General features: G+C 34.0%; 4 protein-coding genes across 4 annotated transcripts; 2 read left to right on the forward strand and 2 right to left on the reverse strand.

Moving 5' to 3' along the window:
• Positions 1–521: 521 nt before the first annotated feature.
• On the forward strand, positions 522–5123 carry LOC111402904 (ribosomal RNA small subunit methyltransferase). The gene is made up of 2 exons (XM_023031225.1): positions 522–883; positions 4182–5123. Exons 1-2 carry the CDS (start codon positions 563–565, stop codon positions 4920–4922), a joined length of 1062 nt encoding a protein of 353 aa, XP_022886993.1. The 5' UTR covers positions 522–562; the 3' UTR covers positions 4923–5123.
• A 3382-nt stretch (positions 5124–8505) lies between these two features.
• On the reverse strand, positions 8506–9346 carry LOC111402905 (auxin-responsive protein SAUR32-like). The gene has a single exon (XM_023031226.1). It carries the CDS (start codon positions 9025–9027, stop codon positions 8656–8658), a length of 372 nt encoding a protein of 123 aa, XP_022886994.1. The 5' UTR covers positions 9028–9346; the 3' UTR covers positions 8506–8655.
• A 4315-nt stretch (positions 9347–13661) lies between these two features.
• LOC111402906 (ribosomal RNA small subunit methyltransferase-like) lies at positions 13662–14293 on the forward strand. The gene has a single exon (XM_023031227.1). The coding sequence runs from the start codon at positions 13720–13722 to the stop codon at positions 14026–14028; it is 309 nt and encodes a 102-aa protein (XP_022886995.1). The 5' UTR covers positions 13662–13719; the 3' UTR covers positions 14029–14293.
• Positions 14294–14779: 486 nt separating this feature from the next.
• On the reverse strand, positions 14780–15850 carry LOC111403609. The gene has a single exon (XM_023032178.1). The coding sequence runs from the start codon at positions 15848–15850 to the stop codon at positions 14780–14782; it is 1071 nt and encodes a 356-aa protein (XP_022887946.1).
• Between the last annotated feature and the right edge of the window lie 6378 nt (positions 15851–22228).

Consider the following 22228-nt stretch of genomic DNA (forward strand, 5'->3'; position numbering starts at 1 on the left):
ACATTTTTTGTTTTAATATTTTTATTTTTTAATATGTCAATAACTAAATATGGATCATGTCAGGTGCACAAGTTGAGCTTTTTGGGTATTTTTTGTTAGGGTTGGGATTGTCCAATCTGATCGACCCGACTTGATACAACCAGACTTTTAAAAGTTTATTGAACCAATACTTTTAAAAAGTTTTAAATAATCTAAATATAATGTCCCAACTTTTTGAAATTTTAAAAGTCTTTAAAAGTTTAACTGAATTCACCCTTTAATTTACCTTTTCATTTTCTCTTCATATTGATTAAAAAAAAGAAAAAGGTTTATAATAAACTATTAAAATATAAATGACATTAAATTCATAATGCTATTTTTGTCAATCTCCTAACATTAAAGTTTTAAATTGTATTAATTTGAGTCCAGCCCATTAAATAGATCCAACCCATCGAAGCGGGACTTGCATTTTGGTCCTTCAAAGTAAACTATAACCAGGCCCAAAATAAAACCCCAATCCCCTAAATAAAACCCTAAATCTTAGACCTTCTGCGATTCGGCAGTTCTCCCTTCTCACGATACTATGGCAGGAGGCAAAATTAGGAAAGAAAAGCCGCAAAAGGGCGCCTCCGCCTCCTCAAACCCGCACTTTCAGGGCGGCATACCCTTCCACAAGTCTAAAGGCCAGCACATATTGAAAAATCCACTCTTGATCGATAGTATAATTCAGAAATCCGGCATCAAGTCCACTGACGTCATCCTAGAAATCGGTCCCGGTACTGGTAACCTGACTAAGAAGCTTCTGGAAGTCGGAAAATCTGTCATAGCAGTCGAACTTGATCCCCGTATGGTTCTAGAGTTGCAACGTAGGTTTCAAGGAACCCCGTCGTCCACTCGATTGAAGGTGAATAATTTTCTTTGCTTCTGTTGGAAATTTCTTTTTTCATTGGTGTTTAATTATTTATGGTTGAGATTATTACGTTGGTTTGAGTCTGTGGTTGCTCGAAAATGAGAAGCCTGGTCAAACGGAAGTTTTGTGAGAGCGTGAATGTGTTGGAAATTTCTTTTTCTTTGGTGTTTAATTGGTTATGGATGAGGTTATTACGTTGGTTGTATATGTCTTTGTGAGTCGAAAATGAGAAACGTTGGGCAAATGGGACTGTTGTGACATGTGAGCGGGTGTGTGTTGGACTGCTTTTTTACACCAGAAGCAGTGGTAAATGTCACCTTACGCAGCCTGTTTGGGCTACGATGCAGAACAGCTGCAGCAGGCTGTTCAAAATTTCTGCGCCCAAATCCTTGCAATTAATAGCTGTGCAGTTTATTGGCTGTGGTTAGTGTTGAACAAAGCGTCATAGTTAATTTCTATAAAAATGTTTTGTCAATATATGAGAAACTCAAATTGGAAGTTCAAATAGCACCCATAAAAAGGTGGCAAAATAGTTTATCAATTATACTTTGATGCTTATGTCAATAAGTGGCCATAAAATGGAACAAGAAACATTTAGGAGTGTATTTGTTGTGTAACACGAGCATGCTGTGTTTAGGACGATTTAGTTATAGCTAGTGGAGTTGCGGTGAGTTAAAGAGCACACTTGGCTCTCCTTAAAAATTACCCTTTTAGGTGTTAATTTGGGCAGTATATTTTTAACTAAAAGGCCGCCCAAAAAAGCACCTTTAAAGGTGCTTTAAATGGAGCCAAAGATGTTCTCAAATGGTTTTGTTTGAATTGGACTGCACTTGAAAGGATGAGTATAGATTGTGCATCATCATATCTCTACCCATATCTTATTATTATGCAGAATGAGATTTATTTTTTATTATTATTAGCACTATAGATTTTGTGTACTACGGCACTTCTAAGATTAGGTTGTAGATAAAAATTAACTCTTAGAAAAACTCATCCAATCTTATAAGACCACTTGATGAGGGATTAATATCTATCCTCATCCTTACGAAGTACTAAGTCCAATTCAAAGGGGATTCTATCTTCCGGACCTTTGCTAATTATAGAAAACATTGTCTTAAAAATATTCTCAGTTACGTTCAAACACATTTCTATATATCTTCGTGTTCAATTTTCATATAGTGACTTAAGCATCAAAGTGTCTCTGGGAAATTTGTTAATCCCTTTTAATAGGATTTAATCAACATTCTTGAAGAATTTACGCGGATCAGCAAAGACCTTTAGCTACATTTTGTTGAAAAAAATTTGGTGTCTACAGTTCCTCGCGTTCCCAGCCCTCTTCGTTCAATTGCTATTCAACTTCTTTGGAGCAACTTTTGTAGATACGCAACAATTGTTAGTGGTAGTTAACTTAATTACATATACAGTTTGTTGATGAAAATTGACATCAACAGTCCTTGAGGAATTCGTGTCTCCTTTTTGTAGGAGCTATTGATTTGAATGCAGTATGTATATAAGTTCTCAAACTTCTCGATACTTTATGGTTATTTATGTCTTATTCTTTTCTTTTTCTTTTGGGGCGGGGATATAAATTTGAGAGTTACATGTTGTTGGCTAACCACATTAGCAAAACTTCGTTGAAGGATTTGGAAGCCTTTTCCAATTTGTTATTTGTGTACTCGAATTGAATTTCATAAAATTGTTAGAGATTTAGGAAATAATGGAATTTCATTCTAGAATTATGTGATTTAGGTATGATTGTCTGATGCAAGATAATGGACATTTTTTTCATGGTGGCAAATTAGCATGCTGGCTATTCTATTACTTCAAGTCTAGGAAAGCAAATATTACCTTTCAGCACATGGTATGAAGTCATGCCTGAAACTGAGTTAACACAGTGGTGATTATGATTTTCTTGAGTAAGTATCGACATCAATTTATGGCAATTGTTTTGTCTATATATAAAAATTAAGTACTCCTGGAACTTTTGTGAAAAGTTGGTGGAATTTTTTTTTTTTTGGAAGACGTTCTTACTGTGAAGTCAGTAAATGGTTATAAAATTTGTGAAGGAGAATTGAATAAGGAATTTAGAGCATATCTGTTGTGTAACCTGACCATACTTCGAGGCTTGTATTTGTTTATAGTTAATGGAGTTTACATGTTGAAATGTGGATGTTTGACTAAATACAAAAGCTCATTTGAATGAGCCTTTAACTTTAGCTAAACATGCCAAGCTTCTTTTTTGAATTGAATTTAGCTCCTAATTATGATGATAATAGATTATTTCTACTTATTTCAGTCGATAGAATTTACGAGATTGATTTTTTTATCCACAACAGATGTCAGTCTTATTGTGGATAGAAATTAACTCTCTGAAAATGTCATCAAAATTGATACTGCGATACATTCTATGACAAGAGACAAGGGGATAACATCTTATCTTTATCATCAGTCTAGTACAATTTGAAAAAGATTCTATTCCATGGACCTATGTTAACTTTAAAAAAATGTCCTACAAGTTTCTAAGATATGGTCAATTACGTTCTTAAATATCTTCTTGATTCATTATCTTCTCAGGTTTTGCTATCCTTGTACCAACTTGAGTATCGGAGTTCTCCATGGAATTTCTTGCCCTCTTTTTGCATGTGATGTTCTTGAAGTGATTCCTTATGTTAGCCAAGACCTTTTGCCGAATTGACGTTGATGTTTTTTGATAAAAATTGATAATATAGTTCTTGGGAATTCCCAACTCTCTTTTCATGGTTGCTATTCAACTTTCTTGGAGTAATTTTTATAGAAGAGTGAAGGCAAAAATGACATTGACATTTTGTTGATGAAAATTGACCTCAATAGTCCCAGTGGAACTCCTTGCCGCCCTTGTTGCACTTGCTGTTCGTCATTGTCTGAGTAATTTGTACGTATCATAATTAACATCTACATTTTGTTGATGAAAATTGATATCAAATACCAAATTGTTGTTTGCCACCTCTTAGAAATCAGTATTGCATTTTCTTCCAGATTTATTTTACACAGAGTACCGTATTGGTGTTTACCACTTCATGATATTACTTATTTGTATTCTGCGAAAGATGTATGGCCTTTTAAATGTTTTCAAAATGGTTTCTTGTTACTGGAAAAATATCGATAGGTTAGACAACATGTGTTAATCTGTTTATTTTTGACATTTTTAATGACTAATTTCAGTAATATTATTCTGCTGCTGATCAGGAATGTGTTATTCGTCATTCTAAATAATTAGTAGAACTGAGCATGTGTTGTAATATTTCTCCCACAGGTTATACAAGGAGATGTACTGAAGTGTGATCTTCCATACTTCGACATTTGCGTAGCAAATATCCCATATCAAATTTCGTCCCCCCTTACTTTCAAGTTATTGTCTCATCGCCCATTATTCAGGTGTGCAGTAATAATGTTCCAAAGGGAATTTGCCATGAGGCTTGTTGCTCAGCCTGGTGATAACCTTTACTGTCGCCTGTCTGTGAACACTCAACTATTGGCACGGGTAAACCACTTGCTAAAAGTGGGAAGGAACAACTTCAGGCCTCCGCCAAAGGTTGACTCTTCAGTGGTCAGGATTGAACCAAGGAAACCACTTCCTGTGGTGAAATTTAAGGAATGGGATGGTTTAGTTCGGATTTGCTTTAACCGCAAAAATAAAACTCTTGGTTCTATATTTAGGCAAAAGAGTGTTCTTTCAATGCTAGAGAAGAACTATAAAACCTTGCAAGCATCACAGCTTTCTCGTGAAGAGTCATCAGATTCTACTGAAATGGCCACGTCTGTCACTGCTTTGGGAGACACACTCGGTGACTTGAGCATGGACACTGACGAATGTAAAGATGATGAGGATATGGAGATGGACGATGGGGATGCAAAAGCTTCTGATTTTAAAGAAAGAGTTTTAGGCTTGTTAAAGCAAGGAGGTTTTGAAGAAAGAAGATCTTCCAAACTCACACAAGCAGATTTCATGCACTTACTCTCCTTGTTTAACAAGGCTGGTATTCATTTTTCTTAGTTTCGAGACAAATTTTAACCAGTTTTTGTTTTTTCTGTCATCTTTTTCTTGTTTTACACATGCCCATATGAATTGAATTTTGTTTTCTTTGAATGCTAAGAGAGATTCGGTTGTGTTGTGTCACGTTCATTTCCCTTTTTGGCTTGTAAGGATATGATGATCTAGATATGATTGTTTTGAATTGGGGAAACGTTTTGGTTACTTTATAGGAGTTGTAGTGGGATCACTAACACATTGATAATTAGTAGTAGTTTTGAATGTACGGTTGAGATTAAAGTCTAATTTTGACTCATTAAGAAATGAGAGCGAAATGATGCAAAATTGTCATTTTAGTAGAATTCATTTTAATCTTGGTGAAATGCAACATTTGAACGATTGCATTGATATATTTTAAGAATAATCCACCAATGACGAAAGCCGGAAGTCCAGATTTTTCCTCTCTCCTTTTATTTTATTTTATTTATTTATTTATTTTTTTTTTAAAATTTAGAACAAAAATTTTCTTAATTACATTGTACTGATTCATTTGAAACGTTATACAAATGAGATCACAGGGCAGAAAAATTGAAATGAAATGACACACGTCAATGCCCTCATAATTGGAGAAGGAAGAAGGGATCATAGTCCATAGCTATAGACCCGGTTCTTGATGATCCACTTGTTCTCTCTGCTCCACTGGCCTCCTCAGCCGAATCCGCCACGGAAACGGCGACAACACTCACACCTAGCCGCCAAGGCATCGGTGATTGGATTTATTACCAATATAACCTCTCCCACCATCATGCACGTTGCGATACAAAAGAACATGACTAGCACGACACAACCATACTCGTCATCCTTGGGCAGCCACAACCAAGATAGTCCGAGGCAGATGATTTGCATTGGTAGCGCCACCGTTACGGCCGCAAGCAGCACGTTGATTCGTACACGAATACTCTTGTTGAACACAACGTCCAGCACCCTCCAACATGAAATCAAGAAAGCCAATGCATAAACAATTGCAAATACCCAAAAAACAAACACAACTGAAAAATGGGTTTGTGCAAAGAACAATTTTGTTTCGTTTCAAAGCCTTGTGCAGTCCAACTTGAATCAATAAATTCCTAACTTGTACTTGTCACAGACCAAAATTGATTCTCCCGTCAAATTTCTCCACGTCATATTTCAACAACGACATATTTTTCTATTGCTCCAATACTCCGAACCATCTGACACTCTGATTCCATTTGTTGAAAATTTTACTCCAATTCCCTTTATTTCTATTTACCCGCAATATCTTTTGTTATTCAAGAGAATATTAACAAATAAGAAAAAATAAAGAATATAACGCACAAATTAAATGGACCGTCAAAACTTTTCACTATATGAAAAATTGTTACAATCATATAAAATTTCACTCACTAACCCAATCTTCAAGTATTACAAAGAAAAATATAAACTGGAGCTTTATCACACCCACTTTTCTATCCTATGTACGAAAAGTCTTAAAATACTAGGCTCACAATATTTTTCCTCTCATATCAACTCTCTGACCACACTCAAAATAATAAAATACATCCACTATTTTTATGATCAATAACCAAGTAGAAGAGTTTAATTTAAACTCAAACAAGATTCCTTTAACTCAAGAAGGATTCCATCATGTGCAAGACTTCAAAATCGATTGTAAATTGGAGACCAAATTCTCCAAGAATTCTGCTCTCAATTTTAATTAGAAGTCTTCCATATAATTACTTTTTATTATTTGCAATAAAAGTTTTCTAACTTTTGACTTTTGAGACAATTACCCAACAATTGTGTTAGGTGGTATTGGGCCTTTTCAAACCCAAAAGCTAACTCAAAATGTGAGACTTTCCCTCACATTTGTAAACTGAATACCAACCACATTCACAACCGATGTGAAACAATCTCAACATTCTTCCCAACGTACATCGAGCTTTGCGGGAGATCAAACACATCTCTCCCCACACATCGGGTCTTGTGGGAGACCAAACTTGTCTCCCTCTCATACAATAGGGCTTGGGAGAGACCAAACATGTCTCCCCTTCATACAAACCCGTATCTTCATGACTGTTAGACCAGAGACTTGTTGATAAATCGGGCTCTGATACCAGTGTTGGGTGGTATTGGGCCTTCTAAACCCCAAAAATTAATTCAAGAGGTGAGAGTTTCCCTCATACTTATAAACTGAATGCTAATCTCATCCATAACCGATTATTGGACAATCTCAACACGATCGCTATCCATTCCACACCAATTTTCTCCCAATACGCTTAACCCAATTATAATTTTTGGGTCATGGGATAGGACAAGGAAAATCTAGAATTTGAGTAATTTTAAGTTGAGATCCACCTTGATTGGGCATACCAAGTTGGTTAATAGGGTGACTATTTCGCTCAATGGTTCCTTATGACCGAGTGGTGGGAAAGGTGGGTTGTGCTACCATTGAAGCCGGTATTAAGATTTGGGACCTGGGAGGGAGTGGAGGTGGGAAGGAGAAGATAAATAGTGATTGGATTTTTATTTTTTATTTGTTAGTTTTTTAATTTTAATTCAAAGTTATCATTTTACCCTTTTAAAATTGGTCGAAGTCAATTTATTGGATTAATTAATGGTCAAACTAATAAAAATCATCCATTTAGACCCCATGTGCTAATTTTTGAACTATGGTTGGCACAAAGTAAATGTTAAGGTAAAGTTTATGAATATTCCAAAGGTTTGGAACCATAGTTGCAATTATCCCTTTAGTTAATACAAGTAAAAAATGATTTGTTATTGTTTGACTTTTTAGTTAATCGTTAAGGATTTATATAGAATTCTAATCCAATAACGAATTGATGCAGAAAAATCAAAACAAGCAAATATTCATCTTGAGAATAAAAGAAAGTAAAAATATTATTCTATGATAATATAGCTCTCATTTTTTTAATAATTATTAAAATAACATGAAAAAAGCAAGCAAATTTATTCAATGTGCTAACCACCCACCCAACCACATAAATTCACACCTGGATAAAGGAAAGGACAAAAATGGATGAAATTATTATATTGGGACCCATATTTGAACCCCCTATTGGTTCTGTCTATTCCTCCTAATCGCTTAACCTTGGAACATTTGCCATAAATAATGAATATGATATTTTATTCAAAATTTCGTTGTTGAGTCAACAAGATTAACAATTTGACGAAGCTTCAGCCCAAATTATGTTATTGAATCTCCTCTATCTGTTGCGGGATAAGGGCTCCTTATCCCTCCCCTTCTTCAAACTCTGATTCTTATTGTTTATAGAGAAATTTTTTTATCAAAGATAGAACAAAATCCGTTTTGTATCATATTTAAGGGAATTCTCAATTTAGGAAAAGACTGAGAAAGAATTCCCTTCTATGGATAATGGATAGATTTGATTTCGAAAGCAGAGGGTTAAATAGTTTTATAGAACGTAATTAAGCAAAAAAAATACAATAATTGATCTCATTTAATTTGTTGAGATTTAAGATTAAGCAACAAAAATTTAATAATTGAATTAATTATAAATTATATTTTTATTAATATTCTTAATTGAAGAAACGGATTATAACAATATTATCAAGATTTTGTAATCCATTGCCAAATTTATTCAGATTCCAAAATAGGATTATAAACATTCATAATATAGCAAAAAACACCACGAATTTTCATTTCAAGATCGAATCATCTTATCGAATTACGTTAACCCTCTAGAGATTTCAATTTTCAAGCCTTGAAGCACATGAACTGATGGTGGCGGTGGTAGTAGTGGTGGTGTGAGTTTTCTTCATCGATCTTGCCCTGAACATGGCGGAACTCCTCCACATGACACGGAATATTAATCGGACCTTTCTGATCAAATCCATATTCCTCCTCCGCCGCCTTCAGCAACTGCACGAAAAGTGGGTGGTTAATGTATATCACCGGAATAATAAACCTCTGCTGCTCAGCCCCTTGCCCCACCGTTATTGCAAGACAACCTTTTGGCACGTTCCTAAATTCCTTCTTTTCCCCGCCGTGGCTGTGGTGGTGGACATGAATGTGCGGCACGTGTAGATGAAAACTCAGATGATGACTATTTTTCTCTCCACTACCCATATTAAAGAGAAAAATTCAAAAAAAAAAAAAAAACACTCGAATGAAACCCCTTTTATATTTGTGTTTATATACAAATTAAGAAGAAATATTAGAAGAAAACAAAAGAAAATGGCCAAGGATCTGAAGCCGAGATGGCGAGTATGAAAAGGGTTAAAGAAGAATCTGTTAAAGATTTGGGTATATTGTTCATCCTATTCTATTCTACGACGCATATGAATTGAAGAAGATGAGGAAGAGGGACTCACAGAGAGAAGAGGGGTGTATATATAATGAGCTAGAGAGAGAATATAGATGTGTAGAGATAAAAAGGTGTGTATGTATATGTAGGGTTTCTTAATTTATACCCCAAGGTATTCTCTAGAGGAGGAAGAAGCTACCGGGGAAGGGTAATCTTGGAAATTACCATCTCACATATTGTATTTATAAATGTATTATAATTGCATTAGAAGTCTTTATTTTTTATTACATTCGTGTCCTTAAATATTTTCTATTAGAATATTATCCTTAACTTTTCACTAGTTAGCAAATTTTGTCTTTAATGACAATTTTTCGTCCTATAATTTTGTTTTTGTACTTTAAAAAATGGACAAATATTTAATTGAAAATTTTTATTCCTTATTGTTTTGCTTATTCTAAAGTATGAGGAGTAAATTTTAATAGAAATTAATGAAATATGCGATAAAAAGTTTATAAAAGTTGAAGATCCCACGAAACGTTTAGTTAAAATTAATTTTTCTTTGATTTAAATTTTTATTAATTTTTTAAGCTACACTATATAAGGGTTAAATCTTTTTACTCCCTCATAAAGGAATTCTTGAATAGAAATTGTTATCAAGAATACGTGTGAGTTAGTGGAATGTTGAAGATAGGAATGCAATAAAAAAATTGATGATATAAATGTGACAATAAGTAAAACTTGTGGACCTCTCATTTAGTTAAATTGTGGTATAAATAAATTTAGCCAAATAGAATGGGCAAGGACGTTGCAGCTTAACATGTAACATTTACCAAATTATACCCCACGACATTTGACATGATATTGTTGTGTCACCAACATTCAAAAGTGAGGTTTTAGATCTCCAACCTATTTAAATTTGTGAATCTGGATCATTGCTTCACAAAATTCATATATTTGAATGTTAAAATTGCATGAAACTTTTAATGGAATTGGAGAGAAGAAATTAAATGGATTGGCAGTTTTGTCATTCAACTTCAAATCATGTGAAAAGTTGCATATAATTTTAACATTCATGTAGACTGTTCTATGTGAGGATCTTGATTTACAAATTTAAATAGGGTGAGGACTCAGGACCTCATTTTGAAGATTGGGGACATATTACCACGATATATACAAGGTTGAGGACCCCTACCCCCAATTTTCCCCTAAATATATAACAACATAATTTAATAACTATTAATTATATAAATAAGAATTCCCAAAATTTTATTTATTGTCACATTTAAATCGTTAACCCTTTTTCTATCATATTGATATCATTTATCTTTCACCAATTAGAACATCGTGTCCTTGACGATAGTTTTTGTCCAAAACTTCAGTTAGCGTGCTTTAAAATGATGAAAAAATATTCAGTCACAAATTGCATTTATTGTATCCATTGCTTTATATATATATAGACACACACACACATAGGAGGAATAAATAAATATTTTCTTAATTATGATCATACACTAATGTTGGACCCTATTTGGTTTAGTTAAAAATTAGATTTTTAGTATATTTTTTAAAAAGTTGATAAAAAAATATGGGTCGCGTGAAATTTGTGATGGAAAGTGAGTTTGAAGAAAAATGAATTTTAGAAAATAAGTCCCTCTTCGATGTATATTAAAATTAAAATTTTAATAAATTTTGATAAAAATTAATAAAATACGTAATTGATAATAATTTTTATTTTTGACTTGTAAATAGGGGTTGAGAATGAACAAGGGGCTAATCTCATCATATTTGCTACAGGAACATAGTCAATGACATGGTTTTATACACATGTACTCTTAACAAAATTTCACTGTCAGTTAAAACAAAGTTGTCAATCAAAAACTGCAATTTCAACAATTGAAAATAGCACCCGTATTTGTTAAAAAACAAACAAAAAATAAATATGACGTCATTATGATTCGGATATACCTCATCAATTATCAAAGGATTAAAACAAATAAACAGTAGAAAAATGTCACTTGACCCTTATGGATGACACCCTCGATAATCGCATCCTCACATGAGATACGTGAGTCCCGTGCTAATAAAATAATCGCCACCCTCCATGTTTGTGTGCGCGGAAATCCCCACGGTCATCCACGCTGGTCTTGTAGCATTACTCTAAACAGTAACACCTATTTATTGCTTGTTCTTTTCGAAAAATTAATAATTGGGCCGCAAGTCACGCACCTGACGGGCCAGCCCAGACTGATTTATGGATTCTCTTCCCCCTCTTTCTCCAGGAAAAAATTATTCATGTGCTTTTCAATCATGACCGTTCATTTTCATAATATCACCTCAGTTTGAATCTTGTTTCTCCAGCTTGTCTTGCAACATTGACAACTCAAAAATTGACTTATTATGGTAGAAAAATAAGTTAATTTATTTGAAATCAAGTTTCGGTATTTTCGATAGATATTATGTCCATTCATTTGGTTGACAACCCTTTCAATAGATATACGCTATTGAATCATCTTCAAAAATTTCGGTTTCTTAAAACATATTTTACTAATATTACATCACTTTTGCAAACAAAATTTTTGCAAGACTACGTAAGACGTGCTACGTCCACTTAAACTGTCATTATCTTCGATGGATGTCACTTTATAATATGTAATACATCTACCTTGATGCACTCATTAGCACAACCTTTATTTGATGGATATTTGGTCTTTTCAAATTAAATACAAAATACCCTAATCCTATTATTCTCTCAGTTTAATTTTATATAGAAAAAAAAAGTTTCTTTTCCAGAAAAGAAAGTAGAGAATTGGATCCAAGGTGAATGTAGGGTTTGAAAATGCAACTTTAGCCTTGTTGTGGCCGACAACGGCACAAATCATGTCGAAAAAAGGATGATTCATGCGCCACTAGCTAAAGATTTGTGATGATATGTTCTACATTTCATTAACTTTTATTAAAATATACTAAAAATCTAATTTTTAACTATATCAAATAGGGTATTTGCTTAGTCAAGAGCTACATTACAATTTATTTATTTATTTATTATTATTATTATTTATTATTTTTTTTTTTTTTTTTACATGATAAGAAGAAATTCAGAAGAGCAAAGGGATAGAGCAGGCCGAGGTGGGCTAGAAGGCATACTCCTAGCACCCCAATTTTTTGTTTTAATATTTTTATTTTTAAATGTGTAAATAACTAAATATGGATCGTGTCACGTGCACAAGTTGAGTTTTTTGCGTATTTTTGTTAGGTTGGGATCGTCCAATCTAATTGACCCGACAATCTAATCGACCCGACTTGACTTGATTCAACATCTAGTGCTAATAGAGAATTCTAGGCTCACATTCAATTATAGGGGAGTAACACATAAAATATAAAGTTTATTTTTCATTTGACAAATTTATAAATTATTTATTCAAATAGTGAATCTCACAAAATGTATAGATCACAAATGATAATAGATTATATCTACTTATTTCCATTCCATGGACCTATGTTAACTATGGAAAAATGTCCTACAAGGTTCTAAGATATGGTCAATTACGTTCTTAAATATTTTCTTGATTCATTGTCTTATCAGGTTTTATTATCCTTTTACCAACTTGAGTATCAGAGTGTCTCCATGGAATTTCTCGCCCTCTTTTTGCGTGAGACATTCTTGAAGTGGTTCCGTATGTTAGCAAAGACCTTTTTCCGAATTGACGTTGATGTTTTTTGATGAAATTGATATTATAGTTCTTGGGAATTCCCAACTCTCTTTTCATGGTTGCTATTCAACTTTCTTGGAGTAATTTATAGAGAAGAGTGAAGGCCATTAGCGAAAATTGATATCGACATTTTGTTGTTGAAAATTGATATCAAATATTAAATTGTTGTTTGCCACCTCCTAGAAATCAGTATTGCCTTTTCTTCCAGATTTATCTTACATATGAGTACCATATTGGTGTTTACCACTTCATGATATTACTTATTTGTATTCTGCAAAAGATGTATGGCCTGTTAATGTTTTCAAAATAGTTTCTTGTTACTGGAAAAATATTGATAGGTAAGACTACTTGTGTTAATATGTTTATTTTTGACATTTTTAATGTATAATTTCAGTAATATTAGTTTGCTGCTGATCAGGAATGTGTTATTCGTCATTCTGAATAAGTAGTAGAACTGAGCATGTGTTGTAATATTTCTCCCACAGGTTATACAAGGAGATGCACTGAAGTGTAATCTTCCATACTTTGACATTTGCGTAGCAAATATCCCATATCAAATTTCGTCCCCCCTTACTTTCAAGTTATTGTCTCATCGCCCATTATTCAGGTGTGCAGTAATAATGTTCCAAAGGGAATTTGCCAACCTTTACCGTCGCCTGTCTGTGTACACACAACTATTGGCACGGGTAAACCACTTGCTAAAAGTGGGAAGGAATAACTTCAGGCCTCCGCCAAAGGTTGATTCTTCAGTGGTCAGGATTGAACCAAGGAAATCGCTTCCTGTGGTGAATTTTAAGGAATGGGATGGTTTCGTTCGGATTTGCTTTAACTGCAAAAAATAAAACTCTTGGTTCAATATTTAGGCAAAAGAGTGTCCTTTCACTGCTAGAGAAGAACTATAAAACCTTGCAAGCATCAGATTCTACAGAAATGGCCACGTCTGTCACTGCTTTGGGAGACACTCTCGGTGACTTGAGCATGGACACTGACGAAGAGAAAGATGACGAGGATATGGAGATGGATGATGGGGATGCAAAAGCTTCTGATTTTAAAGAAACAGTTTTAGGCTTGTTAAAGCAAGGGAAAGATGACGAGGATATGGAGGATGGATGATGGGGATGCAAAAGCTTCTGATATTAAAACAAGGAGGTTTTGAAGAAAGATCTTCCAAACTTACACAAGCAGATTTCATGCACTTACTCTCCTTGTTTAACAAGGCTGATATTCATTTCTCTTTTTTTTCTTAGTTTGGAGACAAATTTTATCTATTTTTGGTTTTTTCTCTCTCATTTTTTTCTTGTTTTACACATGCCCATATGAATTCAATTTTGTTTTCTTTGACTACTAAGAGAAATTCGGTTGTGTTGTGTAACGTTCATTTCCCTTTTTGGCTTGTAAGGATTATGATCTAGATATGATTGTTTTGGGTTGGGTAAATGTTTTAGGTACTTCATAGTAGGAGTTGTACTGGGATCACTAATGCATTGATAATAAGTAATAGTTTTGAATGTACGGTTGAGATTAAAGTTTAATTTTGACTCTTCGAGAAATGCGAATGAAATGACGCTAAATTGTCATTTACTAGAAGTCATTTTAATCTCGGTGAAATGAAACATTTGCACGATTGCATTGGTATATTTTAAGAACAAACCATCAATAACGAAAGCTGGAAGTCCAGTTATTTCCTATTTAATTTTTTTTTTCACTATTTCCAAATTTAGAACAAAATTTTTCCTAATTACATTGTTCTGATTCATTTGAAACATTATACAAATGAGATCACAGGGCAGAAAAATTACAATGAATTGATACACGTCAATGCCCTCAAATAATTGGAAAAGGAAGAAGGGACCATGGCCCATCGCTATAGACCCGGTTCTTGATGATCCACTTGTTCTCTTTGCTCCACCGGCCTCCTCAGCCGTAATCCGCCAAGGAAACGCCGACAACACTCACACCCGGCCACCAAGGCATCGGTGATTGGCTTTATTATCAATATAACCTCTCCCACCACCATGCACGTGACGATGCAAAAGAACATGACTAGCACGACACAGCCATACTCGTCATCCTCGGGCAGCCACAACCACGATAGTCCGAGGCAGATAATTTGCATTGGCAGCGCCACCATTATGGCCGCAAGCAGCACGTTGATTCGTACACGAATACTCTTGTTGATCACAACGTCCAGCACCCTCCAACATGAAATCAAGAAAGCTAATGCATAAACAATTGCAAATACCAAAAAAACAACACAGCCGAAAAATGGGTATGTGCAAAGAACAGTTTTGTTTCCTTGAAAATCAATTGTAAGAATTGAACTACCATGCACGAATTTAGGAAGCTGTGTCTCCAATGGGGCAAAGTAGACAAGAACTGTCTGTATCAATGTCATGGGGGAACACACCATGGACACACACAATAGAGCCCACATTCGACATGGGTTTTTTTTCTTAATCGAAACATTAACCAAGAAAAGAAGGGTGATTAAGAAACCTGGTTCGTATAATCCAAGAGAAAGAACAACATGGAATTTACACAGATTTGTTTGTTGATTTAACGTTAAAAAAGGGTCGAGGTAAGTTCGTCGAACAGTTGGTAGGCGTATAATTTCATTCACAGCCCAGAGAAAAGCAAATGTTACAAGGAGTAATCTCACGATCCAGAGAGAGTTAAACTCTTGTAAATGCTGCATTCTGCGGGACTGTAGGCGAAGGTGGAATATGAATAAAAAGGAAAGAACAGAGAGGAGGAGGAAGGCGGCGATAATGGCAATGCTGGCTAAATCGAAACTGCTTCTGGCCTTCAGAACTGGAGGGATAAAAAAGTTCGGATTCGTATACAATTCTTCAAACGCCGAAGGAGATATACCCGGCGACGGCGACAATGATATAACATAGGATTCAGGCGACTGTAAATCCGGCGGCAATGCCATGTCATTTTGGAAAACGAAAGAAAGAAGAAGCTTTCTCATAGATATGGCCAAGCAGCGGCGATGGCAATGGCGGTGTTGGCCGTCTAACCAAAAAATCAATGTGAAGTGGACGTGATGTTTCGTAAATTACATGATTTTATTAGAAATTTGTGACGAGGAGAAGGGATGGGAGAAGGGGGGATTGTTTTGTTTTTCCCTCCTCTTCTCCCGACTGACGGGGAAACTAAGGTTGGTTCTACAAACAACAAAAAACTGCGTTGTTCGGACTGCAGAGAGAGAAAGACGAGGGAGGGAGGGGATTGGGTGGTGTTTGTTACGAAATTGTTCCAAGGATTCCGGCATTTGATCAATGGTTTAGTGTTTGTCTTTTTGAGCCATGCAAAAACAGCTTATTTTTTCCTTAGATTTTAAGTGATTAAATTATTCTTTAAATAGGAAGGCCAAAAATTACGTCTCTAAAATAACATGAAGAGACGATGATAAAATGATAATAAAACAAGTAATAAAAAGTTGAGTTGAGGAGGCGGACTCGGAAGTTTGGGTTAAAAGAACATAATCAAAGAGGCCATTCAAATCCCAACATAATATTAAAGCACCGAGTTAAGCAACTAATCTTAAAAATTGAAACACATGATATGGCAAATATGAAGAAAGTGGAAATTACACTGGATGTCATAATTTGGGTTGTCATTTACAAAAATGTCACTTTTTGAAAGTAATTGCGAAATTGTCAATTCTGGACAATTTTGCCCCCTCTAATTAATTTGAATCCCTTATATGTCCTTCAATAAATTGGACATGACTTGACTCCAAATTGTACAAAATCTATGACATGTCAAGTATAATTGGGCTCATTGATGGAAATAAAAAAAATATGAAAAAAGAAGAAGAAGAAAACCAAACTAGACAATTTGAAACTCAAATTATGCCCAAACAGTGTAAAACCCTTTCCCCTTTCTCATTCACTGAACCAGAGCTTAGCCAATCGACGACAACCGTTACGAAGGTCGCCGATGACGAAGACCGAAAGCATTTGTCGAATTCATTCCCATTCCTCTGTCATTTGAATCATAACTGTAATACTCCAAATTTTGTGCTCATTTAATTTTTAGAATGGCAATTTAACTTTACAAAATTTAGTATGGCCAAAAATTATTTATGGTTGCCAAATTTTGCATTGGTTGATTTATTAAAAGTTTTTCCAAATAATTTGTTAATTAGGGGTTTGGGATAAATGTCCATTTTACACCTAATTATTAAAGTTAAACATTGTTTCTTCACTTGGCCGAGAATTTGATGAAACATATATGCATGAGGTGTTTTAATTTAAGCATGAGGTGGCTAACTAATGCATGAGGTGTTTTAATTTAAGCATGAGGTGGCTAACTAATGCATGAGGTGTTTTGGATTTAAGAAAATGAAACCAAGCAGCCCACACGTGTTGAATTTCTTGAAGTGTCACCCATAATTAATCATTTTCCTCACTTATAAATAGAAATGTCGCTGCCCTTTATTTCCTTTGCATGAAAAACAGCTTATCACTTGTTTAAAAAGGGCAAAAAACGTGAGGGAAGAAGAGGACCAGCCTAGCATTTCTCAATTCATTTATCAACCAAGATTTCTTCAAGTTTTATTGTAAGATATTTTCTATGCTTAAGTGGTAGGATTTCATGGTAATATTTATGCTTAAGTTATGCATGAAAACCATAATATGAAAGACGTGGACAAGTCCACAAAGTTAGATATCTATTTATGCCTTAGGACAAGTCCGAAGGGCACCGGCAAGCCGAAATGTGCAAGTATGTGTTTGAATGCTTTCTTTTGTGTAGTATTAACATGTTAAATCCAAGCATGGTATCTTACTGAGTATTCTTTATACTCATAGTTTTTCATATTAAATTTTCAGATTCATAATTGTAGAGTTGATGGAAGTCAGTCGGCAAAATCGATGATGGATCAAGGATAAAATTATTTTACATCGAAGTTTCTATTTTGTATGTTTTGTTTGACTGCTTTCCATATGTTTTGCTTTTGTTATTATATAAAAACATGTATAAGACATGATGTAACATGGTACTGAAAGTAAATTATGTAATTATATCTACCATGTTATGTTAAGAGACGGTTTTTTTTTTTTTTTGTTTTTACTTTCCCTTGCAAGTGATAAAAAGGCAGAAATAGGACAGTTTTTTGGGTCAACTTCAACACGTTATTTCTGACTCCATAAATGTCCATTTGAGACTTTGAAAATATTGCTGCGTTCCTCATTGAGTTGTCTTAATATGGGCACAAGAATCACTCGATTTGGATATCTGTAGCCTGAGATATGAATTTTTAAATTTTGAAGGGTCAAATCTGAAATTTCTGTGCAATACCTCACTATTTTCAGTAAAACGCCCATATTATATGATCTTGGAAATTTTTTTTATATTTTAATCTAGAAAACTACTTGAAAATATCTTTCTAATGTCGTAAATTTCGTAGAAAACGGAGTTGGAATGAATTTTATAAAAATAATTGAACTTGCTGCCCCAACTAACCATGGCAGTGCAGAGTCCGTAAATGTAAAGTATAATTTTTTCAACATGCGCTTCTGCTGGCCATTAAAATTTTATGAGAGATATTTTACCAAGTTGAAAATAAGTGTCTAACATGTAATACTTTCTTTTAAAAGTACTTACATGTAACGAAGGCTACAGTTTTTATGTTTAGTACGTGACACTCGAAGCTTAAGTTCGAGGCGTCACAATAATAGCCCAATGTTAAACCAGGGAATCATAATAGCCCAATGGAGAACGCTCGACGACCGTCGTCAATGACCCCCTCACTAACGAAAACCCAACTTTCACTCTTGAAAACTCACTTTGCTAGACATTTTCTGTGAACCAACTTGGAGTACCCAATTCAGGTATGCTGAACGCTGAATGTTGAAACTAATTTTCGAATAATTGTTCTTGGAAATTCATTCATTTTGTGTTTTGTTCATACTGAATATTTGATTTAAGTTTCTGTTGGGAGGGGTTTTACGTATAAATCTCGTCCAACTCAAATCAGTGAAGAAATTTTTTATCTAAGTTTCTATTGTGTTGTGTTTATGTTTGGCAGAGAATTTATCTCTTAATTTTTCTATGTCTTCCAGGGAACGGGCATGTCTCAGAAGATGCCAGCCAATTCAGAAAGAAATAGAAGTGCTCCACTCTTACCTTGAAGGCATTGGCAAAGACTCTCTTTTGGATCTGGTTCTATTTCCCTTCCTGAAGAAACCTGTAAATATGGGACTGATACAGTGTCCCAGTTTAATCATAAGGCAAGTTTTGTTTATGCATATGTTATGAAAAGGTTATGAAGCCATAACATTTTCTGTCAACTCTTTATTTTCTCTTAAATCATTCTCATTTTCTTGTCACTGTGCTTCCATTTCCCTGCTATGAGAAAGGCTGATCACAAGATATATGGTTTATACATAAATCATGAAATAGTTGATGTAGATAGTTTGATTTTCTGGTGTTTGGTGATTAGATATTTCTATTTTGTTGACCAGTTTTGGTGACTTCCTCTAGTTGTATTGCTATTCAACAATGTTGTGACAACTTAGCTAAATAAGTTACCTAGCAACAACAATGATGTAGAAAAATTCCATGGGATATAGAACAAGTCCATCGGTCTTTGTATATGCGTTGTCTTTTCCAACTCCCGCCATCCCCAATAAGTGATGGTGTGATGGCTTGTTCTTAAAACTAAGTGAAGATATCTCAAAAGTCTATCAAATGAAAGCGTTAAAAAAAATCTCAAATAACTTCTACTATTGATATTAATATATGGGGATAATTTTTTTCTCTTACTTTGGATTCGACCGCCAATAAGTAAACTTTTTTAAACAATCTATTCAAAAACGTAATTCATGAGGTACAAATTTCTAATTGATGGTCCACATTATACCTAAATTGTGAATGAAAATTGTTCACTTACGTCCTCTTCAACTGATTAGCAAAGAAGATATTTAATTGAATCGACTACGAACTTTTTTATATTGCCAACCATATCTTTTCCATTGTCTTAGTAATAATCGTCTCAACGAATGGCTGTTGTCATTGTCCTTTCCCATTTTTTCATATATAGCGGGATAAACAATTAGTTGATAAACATATTTTAAAGATACCAATCCAGATCAAAAAATTGTGGAAATCTAACAAGTCTATCAAAATGTTATTTTACTTACAAAACACCCCTAGAATGGCTATCTGTACAGTAAATAGCTTGTTAAAAACTTCAGCAAAAACTTGATGTGACAAAAGTACCAAACAATGTAAAAAAACAAAAACAAAAAAAAACAAAAACAAAACAAAAGAGTACTAATAAGTTAGATTATTAATATGTTGAAGGTGGGCCTGAGTGGTTTGAGACATTATTACACCTACGATTTTCTGGTGGAACTAATTTATAATGCTAACTAGTACTTCGGTTTCTCATAGAACTCATTAATGTAATCTAATTTTAACTTAGTTTCATGATAAGCAAGTACGTGGTGGAATGCTAAGCCCATTATTACCTCTATGATCTTTTGGTAGAACTTATTAATGCAATTTCATTTTGATGCTCCTACAACTCTTAATTCTTACCAAATTTTTATGGATTTTCCATGAAAACACTCTTTTCTTTCTAGGTACGAAGGAGAAATTAGATGAAAATAATTCAAACACTTTGATATTTAGTATATATAGCTTAAAAAAATAATAAAAGTATAATTTTCTAAGTCTATGACCCAATGAATATTTCCTTCATTTTGCTATGCCAAACACACCTTGAATATGAGTTCATAATGTAGTATGCCCGAGGAGGGTTTGTAGTGATTTTTCGTTTGCCATTGTATGTTCCCTTGCTTAAACAAATTCATATTTATTACTTAAACATCAATTGTAAATAATACTTGTAATGGCACTAAGCAAGGGAAGGTGGAGAGTAGAACTCTAATGAATGTTACACAAACACATTGATCATTGCACTGAAATTGGTATGATGTCAAATCTTATTTTTGTTTTTAGTTTCATCCATATTCAAAGAGTAATGATATATAATACTGTAGATACTAAAACATACTTGTATGTGGCAGTTCATTATATGTCCAATCAATAGGTCTCATAGCACCACATTTAATCGAGCCTACATATTTACCCAAATATATGTCACATATGATGTTCTTTTAGCATCAGAGGTGAAAACATTATTAATCTCCAAATGAGATTTGGCATCATGTTATTGATATATTATTGATAGACTTTAGGCATGGATAAAAGTCATGAAAATCATTGAATCAAACAAAAGAATCGATCGGATCAACGATGTAGACAAAACCTTGCTTTCACTCGGGTCTTGTGTGGATATGTAGGAGGGAATGGTCCTAGGTTTGTGTAGGGATTTTGTTTGTTCACGAGAACGGATTTATTTTCAAGTTTATTGTTCTTCAACAATTTCATGTTCACTAATTTTCTTTTTGTTATATATTCCATCCTCTTAACATTTCCGCGTTTGCTCTACATTTTCCAGATAAATCAAAACCTCACAGTACTAATGATTCGAAGAAGAAAGCTATGATTCCAAAATAACCAATAGCAAATACTGCTGCACAAACATTTACATTTCATGAAGTTGCGGCTACTACAAAAAACTTTAAGCCAGAGTGCTTGCAAGGCGAAGGTGGGTTCGGCCGAGTTTACAAGGTCCGTTAGAAAGCAAAGACAGGTAAATTCTCCTAAAGCACATCATAAAGTAGTTCGAAGAATTTCTTTAAAGTTACATTTTTGTTTTGGTCGTCATGTTGGATTCCTTTTGTATAAATAACAGAAATGCATAAATAGATAAAGGTAGTCCGACGTGGCAATTTAAACAGGTGTAACAGGAAAAGAAAAAAGGGAAAACTGAAAAAAAAATGTTTACTTTACTGTTAATGTATGGTTTTATGATTCTTGATTAATTCTTGGACGCTCATTGACTTTTCAATTAAACACGTTCATTTCAAAAAATGTAGTGCACATATGACTGTTGGTCAAACTTATTGATTAGTATGAAGTAAAAATCAAGAAAATTACACTAGATGTCATTTGTTGGGCTTTCCACTGTGAACAATATGACAAATAAATTGAATTTGCGGGATACAGATAAATTGAACATGGAGGATTGGATGACATAACAAAAGTACAGTACTTGAATGAGTGGAGTGTTATTCATACTCTGCTAAATAGATATGCTCTCAATCAAATTTATGACCCTAAACCACTATTATGTTCATCATTTAAAATTTGGAAGTGTTCTAGAATCGATAAATTACTTAGCTTTTTCATCTATATGACAATTCATTTAGGTTGAAACTTTTGAGATGAA

Source organism: Olea europaea, chromosome 11, assembly GCF_002742605.1.
Source record: "Olea europaea var. sylvestris chromosome 11, O_europaea_v1, whole genome shotgun sequence".
Classification (NCBI taxonomy): Eukaryota; Viridiplantae; Streptophyta; class Magnoliopsida; order Lamiales; family Oleaceae; genus Olea; species Olea europaea.